Source organism: Meleagris gallopavo, chromosome Z (assembly GCF_905368555.1).
Source record: "Meleagris gallopavo chromosome Z, MGAL_WU_HG_1.1, whole genome shotgun sequence".
NCBI classification, from domain to species: domain Eukaryota; kingdom Metazoa; phylum Chordata; class Aves; order Galliformes; family Phasianidae; genus Meleagris; species Meleagris gallopavo.
The window spans coordinates 1,706,304-1,720,938 of NC_139435.1; the positions used below are offsets into that span (position 1 = coordinate 1,706,304).

At 39.4% G+C, this 14,635-nt stretch overlaps 1 protein-coding gene across 7 annotated transcripts in view; it reads left to right on the forward strand.

The window, feature by feature from the left end:
- The window catches only part of SMAD2 (SMAD family member 2), a 40,904-nt gene extending 30,464 nt beyond the window's left edge, over positions 1 to 10,440 (forward strand). For all 7 annotated transcript variants that reach the window (XM_085212755.1, XM_085212758.1, XM_085212759.1 and 4 more), the window contains 6 exons: positions 2,330 to 2,404; positions 2,872 to 2,925; positions 3,512 to 3,724; positions 4,830 to 4,967; positions 5,144 to 5,288; positions 8,540 to 10,440. In XM_085212755.1, the coding sequence (XP_085068881.1) occupies positions 2,330 to 2,404; positions 2,872 to 2,925; positions 3,512 to 3,724; positions 4,830 to 4,967; positions 5,144 to 5,288; positions 8,540 to 8,663 (749 nt within the window). In that variant the 3' untranslated portion in view covers positions 8,664 to 10,440. The remainder of the gene's footprint in view (positions 1 to 2,329; positions 2,405 to 2,871; positions 2,926 to 3,511; positions 3,725 to 4,829; positions 4,968 to 5,143; positions 5,289 to 8,539) is intronic.
- The last annotated feature ends 4,195 nt before the right edge of the window (positions 10,441 to 14,635 follow it).

The following is a 14,635-nucleotide window of genomic DNA, read 5'->3' on the forward strand; positions in this document are numbered from 1 at the left end:
AAATAAGCTGATAATTCAGATCCTGACACGAGAGGAATGACTGCCTTTAAACTCAAGTGTGTGATGTACATATTTTATCTGCATGTCTAATGCAGGATATTACATGTTCTCTGTAAATCTATCTGAAAGCTGAAGTAGAGCCAAGAAAATGTCAATGAACTTGATCTCCTTTGTTAAATCAATGCCAAATTTGTTGCCCCATCAAGAGGTTGGAATTAGGTGATCATTAAGATCTCTTCTAACCTAAGCCACTCTAAGATTTTTAAAGGGCTATTCAAGATGCAGGAACTTGATGTTGCTTTCTTCATTTATGTATGCTTTTTTGACTCAGTCTGAGAGCTTTTGATGGTGTTTGTGGACAGCTTACTGCAAAGACACCATTTGGAAATCCAGGAAATGAGCTCAGGGAACTCTAGGTAGCTGTTTGCAAGAAGCCTGCTCAAGGCTATTGCAGGTACTCATGTGATATTCACTTCTTTATGCAGCTCACCACACCTCGCATCCTTCTCTTTGTCACAGACCCTGCTCTTGTATTCAAGAATCATATCTGAATCTCACTTTGTTTGGTGTTGATAGCTAATCTTTGCTGCTTAGCTAGGTTCTGATAAGCCTTCTGTGTCTGACAGCCTGGTTTGGAGAACTGTTTTCTGTAGCAGAAGGCTAGACTACAAAGAGATCATCACTTGTGTGTACGTCATGTGCTGTTTCTGGGCAGGTGGTGACCTTAGAGATGTAGGATAGCCTTCCTGGCCCTTCCAGTTCGAGCTACAGTGTCCAGACTTCTGGCTGGGATTTGTTAATTTATTTCCAGCTGTGCTGTTTCTCACCTCTGACCCTAAAATTGTATTAATAGGTGGGGGGAGGCTGTGTTCAGACTGAGTGGATATAGAACATGACCTGTGCCAAAAAGCTCAAATTAGGAACTGGAAGCTGGAAGTATGGGTTGGATTGGAAATTATTATTGACCTTAACCACATCTGTGGGCTTAACTATTAACAAAAAATAAAAAAGATGGGTGCAGTCCTGTTTATCACAGTGAGTTCTATAAAAATGTTCAAAACAAGTGTGATTTTTATCTTCACTGTTCTTGCTAATAAAGATTTCCCTTGATTTTCCTTTTAAATTCTCACTTGAATTTTGTCACAACTATATTTACAGTGAACTAAAAATGTAGTTTTTTTTGGTTCAGTTTTATTTAATCCGGTGATTTAATCAAGTTTCCTCTTGCTGATTTTCTTCTGTTATTACTCTTCTCCTATAAATCTCTGACAAGATAGTAGATACAGTTTTATTTTAATTCTGAAGCAGAACTCTTATCTTTGTTCTTACAGTTTGGTAATACATAATTAAATGTTTAAACTCTTAGATGTTTTTGAGACAATTCTGAGGTGATTGTAGAGATTAGTTAGAATTTACCACTTCCACTAAAGAATTTGACATTTTATTTTCAGTAAATAGGAAAAGATTCATGTCCAGTTCAAAGAAAATTATTTTCTGAAAGGCAGTTGATTAGCACATTATCTGAATTACAAATTAATTTTGAATGGAGGGAAGGAACAACCACAGTCTCCTGGTTTTTAAAGATATTTCTGTGAAATTTGACATTTTCTAGTGTCAAAATGCTGTATGCTTGTTAATGAGTTTACTTTGGTCGATGATACTCCCATTTTTAATAAAAGCTAGTGATGAGAATAGATGGTTGTTTTTTTTTTTTTCAATACAACTTGGGATTTGTCATAATAAAGAGAGCTTGTGCATCATAACTGATTAGATAATATCCCTATTGTTAATGTGTGAAAGCAACTTTCAGGTGCTGAAGAAAAATGGATATGGGGACCAAGCTGGAAAATAACCTTTATATCTAAAAACTGGTAAGGCGTAGGAGGGTGTCTGATCTGATGGGTTAATACTGCATGAAAACAACTCCTATTTTTTTTGTAGAAGTCACCAGATGGTTTTTTCATTTGTAATTATACTAAATGTGAAAGCTGCTAATCACAATTGCAAAATTATTACTCATTGTAGTGGAAGTATGTCGTATTGCCTGGAAAAAACAGGGGTTATCCATTAATTATGTAACATGTTGGAGCGACTGATGGGCACACAGGGATGATGCATTTTACCTAGACAATTGGGCAGGTAACGGGTTTGAGTTCTTACTAGAAGGAAGGAAGGAAATCCAGCAGAATGAAATTCCAGTTTGGTGTTCAGGTATTGCACAAAGCACACAGGGAGTTGATGACTATCCCCAGATAGTACATCTTGCAAGTCTCTCATTCGTTTAAACTATAAAAGATTTATTTTATTTATCTATTTATTTATTTTACAGAAACACCACCTCCAGGATATATCAGTGAAGATGGAGAAACGAGTGACCAGCAGTTGAACCAAAGCATGGATACAGGTAACGTTTCATTTTTCACCACTTTGAAGACTTGGAATTGCTTGTTGTGATCCATTTACATGTAGTAGCATGTCTTCAGCCCAAGCCATGACAGCAGCAGCCTTCTCTACAACCTGTTGTGTTTCAAATTAATTCTTGTTAGGAAGGTTATGTTGAAAGACCTTCTTCGTGGAGAAGCGCATAAATAAATAAATGTTCACAGACTGTGCATGAAGAGAGCTCTGCCAGACTCCCTACTGAGATGTTAATAGGCTCTTTATGAGGAGGGCTAGGTTCCCAGGAGTCTGGAAAATTAAATGTAATCTGAATTCCGAATAAAGATGGGACATGCTGGAAATCTGGTTACGGGTTTTCTGAGGGCTTTAAGTCCTAAGAACTCAAAGAGAAAGCTAGTCCCTAAATAAGTCGTACCTATCTGCCTAAAATAAGAATATTTTGCTCTGAACCAAACTGTGTTGTTCCAACAGGATCTCCAGCAGAGCTGTCTCCCAGTACTCTCTCTCCAGTCAACCATAGCCTGGGTAAGCTGGAAACATTTTTATATGTTTGAATGTGTGGGATGACTCCACTTCGTGTATACAAGTACACTAAAAATAAAGATATAATTTAGGAAAGTGAGAGTTTTGGTAGGAGACTATTGGGTTGACCCATGTAGCTGGATTAATAGCTAATTAATAACTACCCTATTTCTGCAGCTCAATCTCCAGCAAAGAGAGTAAAACCTGCGAGTGGTTCAGTTTAATTTCTTCTTTAAGTTTACCAAAGTGCTTTTAAGTTACAGAAGGGCAATAGAAATATCTCTGTGTCTGAATTCACAGTAACAGTGGCCTAATTGTTGTGCTAAGCAAAATGCAAGTGCTAGAATACATGAGTTGTGCTCATTTTAGATCATCCCTTCTCCTCTTCCCACTCACCCCCTCTCTGCCTTTGTGTGAAATACTGAATTCCATTCTTTTTATTGGGGTAGTTAAAAATGACAGCAAGAAGAATTGTAACTTATGTAGCTTGAGGAGACTGTCATTTCTGGAAGAGAAGAGTAGCAGGGCAGGTAAATTTCTTTTCAGGCTCAAATTCTGTGCTAGTTTCATTTCTTTCTTAATTTTTTAGACTTGCAGCCAGTCACTTACTCGGAGCCCGCATTCTGGTGTTCAATAGCATATTATGAATTGAATCAAAGAGTGGGAGAAACCTTCCATGCATCACAGCCTTCTCTGACTGTAGATGGCTTCACAGATCCATCCAATTCCGAACGGTTTTGTCTAGGTCTGCTTTCCAACGTCAACAGAAACGCAACAGTGGAAATGACAAGGCGGCACATAGGTAAAGATCTGATGTTTTTCCTCTTCTAATGCTCCAGAGTCCAAATTTCTCTCTCTCAAGGCTCAATTACAACATGATCTCTATTTTCTCTTTAATTATTAAGGAATATTGTTTTCCACATTGCAACATCTTCTTCCAGAAATTATATTTTATTTTTTCAGATTATTTTATTTAGCAGTAGTCACTTTTTAAAAAATTTTTCTTGCTGCTACATCTTGAGTAGAACCTGATTTCCACCACCTCAGATGGAAGTGCTTGGGTAATAAAATTCTAGTTTGAGGATGTGTCTGTAATGAATGATGAAAGCGGTCAGTTGTGAGGACAAGCAAACATGTCAGGGATTCTCCCTTCTTTTAAAGAGTAGCCGATGTTTTGTTGGAAAAATGGTTATGAAGAAAAAAGGTGAGTAGACATTATGGCCTTTAAAAGACCTGTTAATTATAAATAGCTTTTGGAGGGAAAATCAATTGTACGTTCCTTCTTACATGTGACAGAAATAACCTATGCAGATTTTTTTCACTCTGAAACAGAACAAGATCACAATTCAAAAATGAACAATAGGATTTCATATTGGTTTCTTCTCAGCAATAGGTCTAAATGAAGCCCCATTGTTTTTGTCAAAGCAGTACAGCAAAAGGAATATGCAGTGGGTTGGGAAATGGTGTGGGTGCATGCAAGAGGAAAGTCTGTGCAAGTGGTAGACTTGCTCTGTTAGTTTTTCCCATCATCTTAACAGCACAAGGCACTTCACATACAACACTTCATGGTGGCGCGCTTTATTTACACTGAATCTAAACTTTTTATTTCAATTGTGATATTTCTGTAAGTGAAAAAGTTCTTGTGTTTGGTTGCAGACCTGGCTAGAAAATTCAGATGACGCTATGCTAAAAATTATTCTGCTTTTACTTCGAATACTGTGTGATACAAAAGCAAAGTTAATGCTGTTCTACCACAGCTGTCAGCCCAGCAGTGTGCTTAACCAGATAATTGATTTCTGTTTTTGTTGTAAAGAGAAAACTTGGCCTTCTCTGGAATAAATTATTCCCTTGTTTGTTAATGTGCCTGGGTCATATCACAACGAGAGTTCCTTTGAATTCTGTTCCAGGGAGGGGAGTGCGCCTCTATTACATCGGCGGAGAAGTCTTTGCTGAGTGTCTCAGTGATAGCGCAATTTTTGTTCAGAGCCCCAACTGTAATCAAAGATACGGCTGGCATCCTGCAACTGTCTGCAAAATCCCACCAGGTCAGTTGCCTCCCAAAGGCTTCCCACAAAAAAAAAAGGTCTGGTGAATGGATTCACAGGATGTCGTTTGCGTTCCTTTTGATGCTTAGAAAAGGTTTCTTCATGGTTTTGGTCTTTGGTGTAGCTAACACATGTATTTAAGTGTACTTTTTTTGGTTTTTTTTTTTTCTTTGTAGGATGCAATCTGAAAATCTTTAATAACCAAGAATTTGCTGCTCTTCTGGCTCAGTCTGTGAATCAGGGTTTTGAAGCAGTTTATCAGCTTACCAGAATGTGTACCATCAGGATGAGTTTTGTTAAAGGATGGGGAGCTGAGTACAGGTAAAAACAAACAAACAAACAAACAAAAAAACAAACAAACAAACAAAAAAAAAAACGAACCTTTTCAATTTAGAGTTAATGTTTTTTTTTCTTTCTCTAATACACTTTTTGAATCTGAATTGAAGTCTGTACATACACTACTACAGTGCTGTCTGTAAGTTGAACCCATATTTTCTTTTTCTCTCTGTCAACTATAGAACTCCTCACTCAAAAAGACCAGTAAACTGATTTTTGTAGTTCACTCAAGTTCACTGAGCAAGGAATTTCATCAAAATTCCCTTCATCTTGCTTGCTGGCTTACTGTGGTGAAACCATTGACAACATCTTGAAGTTTCAGAACTTGTTTTATAATTGCTGTTAGACCTACCATCTCTGTGCTGTTTGGTGTGTTGTAAAATGAGTTTATTAGGTTGTAGTGTGGGATGCAGTTGAGGAGATCCAAAATAAAGTGTTGGAGTGACTCAGACTGCAGCAGCTGGAGAACTTCCTTTAGGTGATGGCAAATGCACTGGGACTTGTAGTGGAAAAAACTTTGAAGGAGTAAGCTGTGCATTTTTGTAATAAAATTGCTAAAAACTTGAGTTTGAGTGGGGAAAAAAAAGTATTTTATTTGTTCTTGAATAGAATCCAATTATATTATCGATTAAGACAAACTAAAAACCATTTAGGATGGTGCCTCTTTATGACATAGGATAGTAATTTGCAAAGGAGAAAGCAACTTCTAACTGAGCAGCTTGAAATATTTCATTATTTTGGATAGCTACAGGTGTGGTTTTAAACAACAACAAAAAAATCCCTTAAACATCCTTAAAAATTGTTTACTGAAAGAAGTCTCACATATCAATACCCTACTGCAATACAGAACATAAAAAAAAAAAGCCCTCGTAATTTCTGAAGTTAAACAATGCCAGGTTGCACTGTAGATCCTGGCGTTTTTATTCTTTTCTTGCGTAAATGTGAGCTGTCAGCATGTGGGGGAGGATTTGCAGCTAAATGAAGCCAATTTTGTAAAAGCCTAATTAGATGGAATGAAAAATTTGAGTAATGGAATAAATTGGTACCTCTTTGTTAGCAAGAGGTACGCAAGGAAAAATCTGGCTGCAGTTTAAAGAACAGTTGGATTTAGCTCTAAAGGAGAATGCATACATTCACACATAATTAAATACAGCATTCAAATCAGTAGAAGAAAGGCTCAGTCAGATTGCATGAGGACAGCTTGAAGTGAATGGAGTTATTTCTTGGGTTGAAGCAGTGAAGAGGCTTTGGGTGAAGTTTTTACTAAGGAGAGAGAGTGTTGATTGTTTGTAGTCTACAAACCCTTCAGAGGTCATAGGGTTAAAAAAGCTTCAGAGGAAACTGCTCAAACAGCACAGAATCTGATTGCTGAAGGAATACTGAATGAGTTTCTGTGCATCTCTGTTAAAGTTGGTGCTATTCTTCTAAAGAACATTAATTAGAGGTAATTACAGCAAAGATGTAGTGATGCTCAGGTGGGAAATCTATGGGTAGAAGAAACCAGGTTTCAGCTTTGAGATGGCTGCAAAGTGACTGTCACTATTTGTTGAACAGACCCAGTTATAACATATTAAGGAAGTGTATTGTGGAACACATTGTAGGGGAGTTGACAGCGGTGGAATAATGAACTTCCTTCTTTGGGAGAGGATTCAAGACAAAATGGAATTACATTTCCTGTGGTTTAGATTGTTCTTTTATTGGATCACTTTGTTTTGGCATAGCCGCTCAGGGCTGAGATAACAATGTTTTTTAGAGTGTTGAGAGAGCACAGAGCCCAGCTGCTTTCTTCTAGAAAATGTAAAACTAAAGACAGTTTTCGAAATCCATCTTCTCACCGGCTTGATTTTTTTTTTTTCTGCCTTTTCAGTTCCTCTGCTTATATAAACATATTTCCTTCAAGCAAAGGGTTCCAGTGCCGACTGTAAAAATGAAGGGGCTGGAATTCTGTCTGAATAATCTGCTGTCTTTGAATCTTAATGCTTCCTCACTTTGATTTGGGAATAACTAGAATTACTGGGAAAAACTGGCTTAGCAACAGTAGTCTTGCCATTCTTGTTTGAGAAAACTCCTGTGCCTCGAGTGGGTGCAGGGAAATAACAGGAGTTCTCAGGCAGAGTAGGTCCAATACTGATTTCTTTACTTTGGAGATGAGAAGGAAGATTTTTGAATAACAGGTCTCTGAAACAAGGATGGATGGGAAAGTGAATGGAACTTTTATGACTGTCAAGCTTTCAACTTCACTGAGGTGTTCGAAGTGGTGTTTAATTAACAATGTCTGTTGTGGGAAAATAGGGCAAGTTGGTATAGGAGACAAGAGAAACACATTTTTTTTCTGAGCTGTTTGCGTGAGGATGTACAAAACGCATGCAGGGGTAGAAATAAGACGACAGGAAATCAGAGATAAAGTTGAGTGTTCCTTTTTGAGATAACATCGGCGCAGTATAACCACACACTCTGTTACAGTGTAGTGTTTCTGACAACATCTACCATGGTTTCCTTGTACATCTCTCTTGACAATTGCTCTAAAAATGTAGATCTTACAATTACCATAGCATTCTGCTGCTAGACCATCCCACCTGTGCAGAGCTGAGTGTTTCTGTTTCTTATTTCTTTTAGCAGTCAATTAAATTCAAACATGGTTATTATAATAATATAAATAGCTATATTATTATAAAATAAGTTATAATTATGCATGCAGACTCTTTGAAGGTGGAGATGTTAGCTGTATACAGCTGTCTGTGACATCAACACCAGAGTGGGTGCACAGTTTTCAGTTTGACTTTCTTTTGAAGAATAAGGCATTTGGCATGGTGCTCATAACACTTGCTTCAGTTCTTATTTTATTCTTCAGAGCAGAATATCACAGAATCACTGAAGTTAGAAAAGACCACTAAAATCATCAGCTGGCAACCCATCACCACCTTGCCCGCTAATGATGTCCCAGAGTGCCACATCTCCATGGTTCTTGAGCACTTCCAGGGGTGGTGACTCCACCACTTCCCTGGGCAGCCTGTTTGAATACTTCTTGATGGTGTTATCATTGTTGTTTCTTATTGATGTGGGGTGGCTGTTTTTTCTAAAGACTGAGCTGTTGGTACATTTGTCACACTGGTTGCAAATTTTAATCTTTGCGTAGCAGGAATAGATGAACCACACCATATGAGGGATTGTGTGATGGAGAACCTCACGGTTTGAGAAACTACTTTCTGACTTTCCTCTTCCACCTAATTTTTCAGGCGGCAGACCGTTACAAGCACTCCTTGCTGGATTGAACTCCATCTGAACGGACCTCTACAATGGCTGGACAAAGTATTGACTCAGATGGGCTCCCCTTCAGTACGCTGCTCCAGCATGTCGTAAAACTCCTTCCTCTGCTACCAGTGGGCTAAATACTAAGACCTATCAACAGACTTCATAGAAAAGCTCGTCTATCGTAGTATTTGTGTGTGGTCCTCATGAACTCTTTACTATCCAAAAAAAGCTTTTTTTTTTTTTTTTAAATGAAAAACAGCACTTGAGATCTCATCAATTAAAGCACCTTGTGGATTCTGTTTCCTATACTCTGATACTAGATGAAAACTTAGTATATAGAAATGCCTTCTTCAGAGAGGAGAAGGAACAGCTCTAAAGATTCTTAATGGTGTTTTTATTGGGTATATAATTGAGTGTCCTAATGGTTTATCAATAACATGAATAGCTAAGTATATGTAAAGGTAATGTACCATGATCTCACAGTATTGTGCTGTTCTACATTTTAGTTCCCATAGTTAGATGTTTGGTTTGTTTTTAGATTGAGGCAAATCTATCATAAAATTTCAAGACTTGACTCCTATCTTCTTTTATATTCTTTTTATATAAGCAGGTTTTCGAGTTGTCCTAAACGTAAAAAGCAGACTTTACTTGTATAAGAGCTTAACTTTTCGCTGCCTTCTTAAAGATGAAGAAAATCCCTCCCTTGGAAGGGAAATAAACGTCTGAGATCTACCTGAAATCTCAAGACAATTCATATATTCTTAATGGGGCCTAAAATGAATCTCCGTACTCTGAATTCTGAATATCCATCACACTAGGAGTCTACTTTGCCCTACCCATATGAGCTGATGCATTTGTTGCCAGCACTATTGCTGGCACTGTGTTTTTGGGGATTTTTTTGTATGTTGGATCGCTGAAGCCAGTGCTTTTTTCATAGAGTGAGAATTGACCGTAGCGTTGGATACTAGATTAAATATAAAAGTGACTTACCCCTGGCATCTGTGTGCTTTCAATAAACAGATGCTACTAAAAATCTTGGGGTTTGGTTTTTTTCTTTCTGAAGCCAAACACCCTTTCCCAGGGTAAACTAGACTCTTTCTTATAGGTTTTAAATAGATGCAGCTTCTTAACATGTTTTAGTAACAGAACTTAAATCTCTGATCTGAGTAGCTTTGTACAGCTTACTGACATACCAGGTCATACTCATTCATTATGTCATAATGGGCCTTGTTATTAAAAGTAGTTGCTTCTGCAAAACCTTTAGGATAGTGGTTGCTGAGGTATGACCAGCGAAGGAGGGTTTCTAGGTTCTTCACAACTGTGCATGTTATTGTGAACCCTTGGACACTACAACTGCACCATATTAAAAGTATTCTCAAATATATTCTACAGATAAGTCTGGGTTGGGGAAGGGTTGGGAAACTGTATAGAAGGGTTATTCTGACTTGAGAAATATACATCTTACTAACAATCTCGTGATCTAGCTGTCTGTCATTCTTATGTTATTGTGGCAGTAGCAGGATTGCTTTTGTCCTTTCCCATGGTTTCACGCATTACGCTAGCATTGTGCTTTGTAAGTACGGCTAGTGATAACTTGGAGAACAAAAACGTGGCCAGTGTTACAGCTTTTAATCATTTGGCTGAATTGAGGATAGTCATGGATATTTTTATGCCGTAATGACTAGGACATAGAAGCAATACCAAAAAATCAAGCTTTGAGAAAGAGGGCCAACCACCTTTTAAAAATTGAGAAAGCAGTTACCAGTTTGTGCTAGTTTTACCAGTAGACTAATGTATTGGTAGAACTTGTGAACCTAAGAAATAAGCTTCATGAGTGTTGCATTTGCCTAATATGTGAATACACTAATAAAAGTTTTAATTCTCATATTGACTCCTTTCTCGTTATTTTCTGCATGTTTTCTTGTGAAATTGGGAGTGATTCTAACCAACCCAAAGAAATGCCACGAATTTCCCGCGTGTTGTGGCTAGAAAGGTATAGTTTGGGTTGTAAAATCACTTTTTGGACAGCTATTGTGAGGATTCTGAATGTGTATTTTCAACAGTAGACTTCTACTTCAGATCACGTTCATTAAAGCAGTTGCTTTTTTCCTACCACAGACACATTCCATCCTGCTGGCACAGCTGTTTACTTTCACCTGTGAAACAGATAAGGCTGACTTTTCTAGGTGAAAGGCATTATTCCATGTATGAGCAGGTTGAGACTTGAACCAACTGGATGGGCTAATTCTGTAGTCTCCTTCCTGTGGCTTCTGGATTCCTGTGTGTGTTCTCTCAAAGAGCTGTGGCAGTATTCCTTGTTTTGCTGTGGGCATAGCAATAGCTTTGGCTACAGACTTCTCTGGTATGCCTTTCCAGCTTGTGTACAAGGGTGCGTGGTGCTGCTTGCAGACAAAGCCATCTTGCTCTGTAGAAATCAGTTTATTTTTCTCCCATCAGCATCACTAAAGTACTCTCTCCTGCTTTGTTTCTGCCATGTCTTGGTGGAACGAGGGAGCTAATCTTCATCTGAAATGTTGTTTCATTTTGTTTGAATCAAAGAATCACAGAATGGCCAAAGTTGGAACCCCCTTGCCACATGTAGGGCCACCAATCTCCCCATTTAATACCAGCCCAGGTTGCTCAGGGTCCCATCCAACCTGGCCTTGACCAACTCCAGGGATGGACGGGGCATCCACAGCCTCTCTGGGCAGCTGTTCCAGCACCTCACCACTCTCATAGGAAAGAACTTTCAGTTTGCCCATAGTTTGTTTAAATGCCTTTGGCAGCCCTGGGGTAACTTGAACATATTCTAGTTTCTCAACCCCATGCCTTTCTGGCTTAATCCTACCACTGTTCTACTCAAGCATTTTGCTGCAGAATGCATATGGTGTGTAAGGAACATGATTGCAGCTCTGTTTGGCTGGGCAAGGTCATTACTTCAAAAGTACAAACGAAAAGAGTTGTACTTTTTTTTTTTTTTTTTTTCCCCCCCCACTGAGACTTTTGTTAAATAAAATACCAAGTGGAGAGTAAGGCAGCTTCTTTACCAAGGTCTTCCAGGATTGAGCACAATGCCAAATACCTGACGGCTTGCACCTTGAAACAGTGAGAGCTGAGAGCTTGTGATTGAATGTCAGCTGTGTGTTTTCCCGTTGCTTTTGTGCACGATGCCTGAGGAGGTGGTGAGCTCTCTGCATCACGATTTCTCTGCTGTTATTTTAGCATCTCGTGCAGAGTACTCCCACCTCCTTTTGCCTTCCAGGTGCTATTGTACAAACCTACAACGTGGTGAGAGCTGGGGTATCTTCTCATTCTTACTCAGGGCACTGTACTGAACTGGGGCTTACCCACTTTGGGACTGGCTGCAGGCAAACTGTCAGAAATCACTCTCTTATCAACACCGGGGGTCCCTTCCAAATCCTGCAATTCTGTGATCACAGCTACTTTACTCCACCCAGCTTATTTTCCTTGTGCCCAACCTGACTTCTCGTGTTGCAGTGGGAGGTGTGATGTTTGGGGCTTTGGTAATCATCTGCCTCCAAATTGTTGGCACCCTGAACTGAAAGTGTTTTGTTTGAACCTTCCAACTCGTCGTGCTACTTTGTGGTCACGGCTTTTTTTAGCACTGCAAACTGAAATTTTCCTGCAGCTGGGTTTTGAGTTAAAATATTGTGAAATACGGGATTTCACTCTGCTCCACCCACACAGTGTCTTGCTTGAGTGTGGTGCAGTGTTCTCTTACCAAAACAAGACTGGTTGTAACCTTGTTCTGAGGATGCTTAAGCTTCAGCACCAGCTCTGAGCAAAGTGCAGTCTCCGATAGAAGGATTACACATATCCCAAGCAATGTGCCATGCTAGGAAGTGCTTCTGGGGGACCTTAAGGAATCACCTTGCAGCAAGTCTGAAAGTTTATTAAGAGTAAGAAGATACTGTTGAAATGTGTGTTTTCCCAGCGTGGCTCGGAAGCAACCATCACAGACTCTGTATGTTCATAGAAACACATAGGTGATAGAATTGTTTGAGTTGGAAAGGACACTTAAATTCCATCTAATCCAACTCCCTGCAATGCACAGAGACACCTATCTGCTCCATGAGGTGCTCAAAGCCCTGTCCAGGCTGACCTTGAAAGTTTCCAAGGATGGGGCATCTTGTTAAAGAAGGTCATTTTAAAACAGCATTTGGTAATGTTAGTCCTCTTTTCCATGTCACCTTTGCATTTAAAAAAAAAAAATATATCTTTAAATAATGTTTCTTCTCTTGAGAAAGCACTGCTTGAAGAGTGAGTTTCTAGTGGCACATTGTCGTGGCTACAAAAACTGGAATCAAAGCTTCAAAGCTGGGAGCGATCTTTGATGTAACGTTAGCTGTTTCATTAGCTGCAGTCAGGATTAAACCAAGTCAGTTGGCAGAGGAAAAGTGGATGGCAAATGATGATTATGTAAAGATCTCAGCTCTCAGTGCTCTTGATCCTTTTCCCTCATGCAGAAGATGTATGAAGGATGGCTTACAGGAAAGCCCAGTTACTTGTGGGACCCAGAGTGGCAATGGACACACATATTCCTGCACTACTGTTTTTTTTCCTTTCAATTTGCAGCTCTGAAAAGCTGTCAGTGTTTTCTCTGCACTAACAGCATCTAGCTATTTGCTTCTCTGAAGCTGTAGTAAACTACTGTAAAAATACATGTGTTACCTGAATTAATTGAGCTGATGGGCAGTGTGTACCTGAGGCTGCAAATTCCATTTTCTTTTAAAACTGATTTTTGCTTTAAAGCCTTGCTTGTTTGCATCTTCATTTTGAAGTAAAATTCCAAGAGCAACCACCGCAGCTCCAAGCATAGAAGATTATTCAATGTAGGTTTGGCAGCTATGGTTTATCTTTGGATAAAAAGATGGATGCTGTCCATCAGGTACTTAATCGAGCCCTATTTTGGAGCAGGGAATTCCAGACTTGTGGGGTTGTATTTCAGCTACTCCGAAGTCCTCAAAGATACAAAGCAGTTTGACAAGGAGTAGAACATAGGTAAGCTTGAGATGCCCAGGTTGATTAATTATTTGAAATAAAACTAATGCATAATGAATTTGGAACCACTTCAGAAGTTCTGTCTCATCTTTGTGTTGCGTGTTCTTGGAGAGTTGATCTGTAGGTACAAGTCCTAGTAAAAATTCGTATGGACCCAAGCCAAGATGTGTACCAGCAGATTTAATTGTTCTTTGTGCTATACTTCCTTACATGCCTGGTTCGAGTGTTAACAAAGACTGGTGAAGCTGTGTTTGCTGTGGCAGGCTGCCACTGATGGAAAGGGGCTCAGTAGAGCCCATCCAAGGGTTGAATGTTTGCTATCCAGAAAGGTCTTTGGAATTAAATGTACATCCATACGCACATACAGATGACATTGGTTTTCTTTTGTTTCCATACCGAAAGAATGGTTGGAGCTCAGGAGCATGTTTTAAGGGGAATTAGGCTAACAGGAGCACAAATCTCATCTTGCACCTCTGCTGCCATCAGTAAGAAGACTCAGTGGAATCTTCTACGAAGCAACTTCAGGTCAAGGCTGAAGAAGTGTCACAGCTTGTCCTGTAGCATGATATTGAAGGCAAGAGACTTAAACTCAGCACAGGGAGAAAAATGAATTAATAGTAAGAGGTCTACAAATGTTCCTGTGCCAATGGCAGTAAGTTGTCTTAGGGAGGGAGGAAAGAACATCTTCCATCTTTGCTACTTATTAAAAAGGGGATAGGAGTGTTCAGGAAGGAATTAGTATGCACATAACAGTGAGGTTTTTAGTTGTTTGGATTCAGAATACTGAGCTGGAATTTGCCTAGTTGATGGACCAAAGCTTAATTTCAAGTGTTGAACACTTGCTCGCAAATATCCACAACTGTGGATGACTGTGTCGACTGCTACAAGTCGTGGGGGCCAGACGGGATGCACTGAGGGTACTGATGGAGTTGGCAGAGCTGATTGCCTCCTGGTGAACCAGAGAGGTCCCAGAGGATTGGAGGTTTGCCAGCGTGACTCCCATCTACAGGAAGGGTCATAAGAAGGATCTGGGAAACTACAGGCCTGTCAGCCTGGCC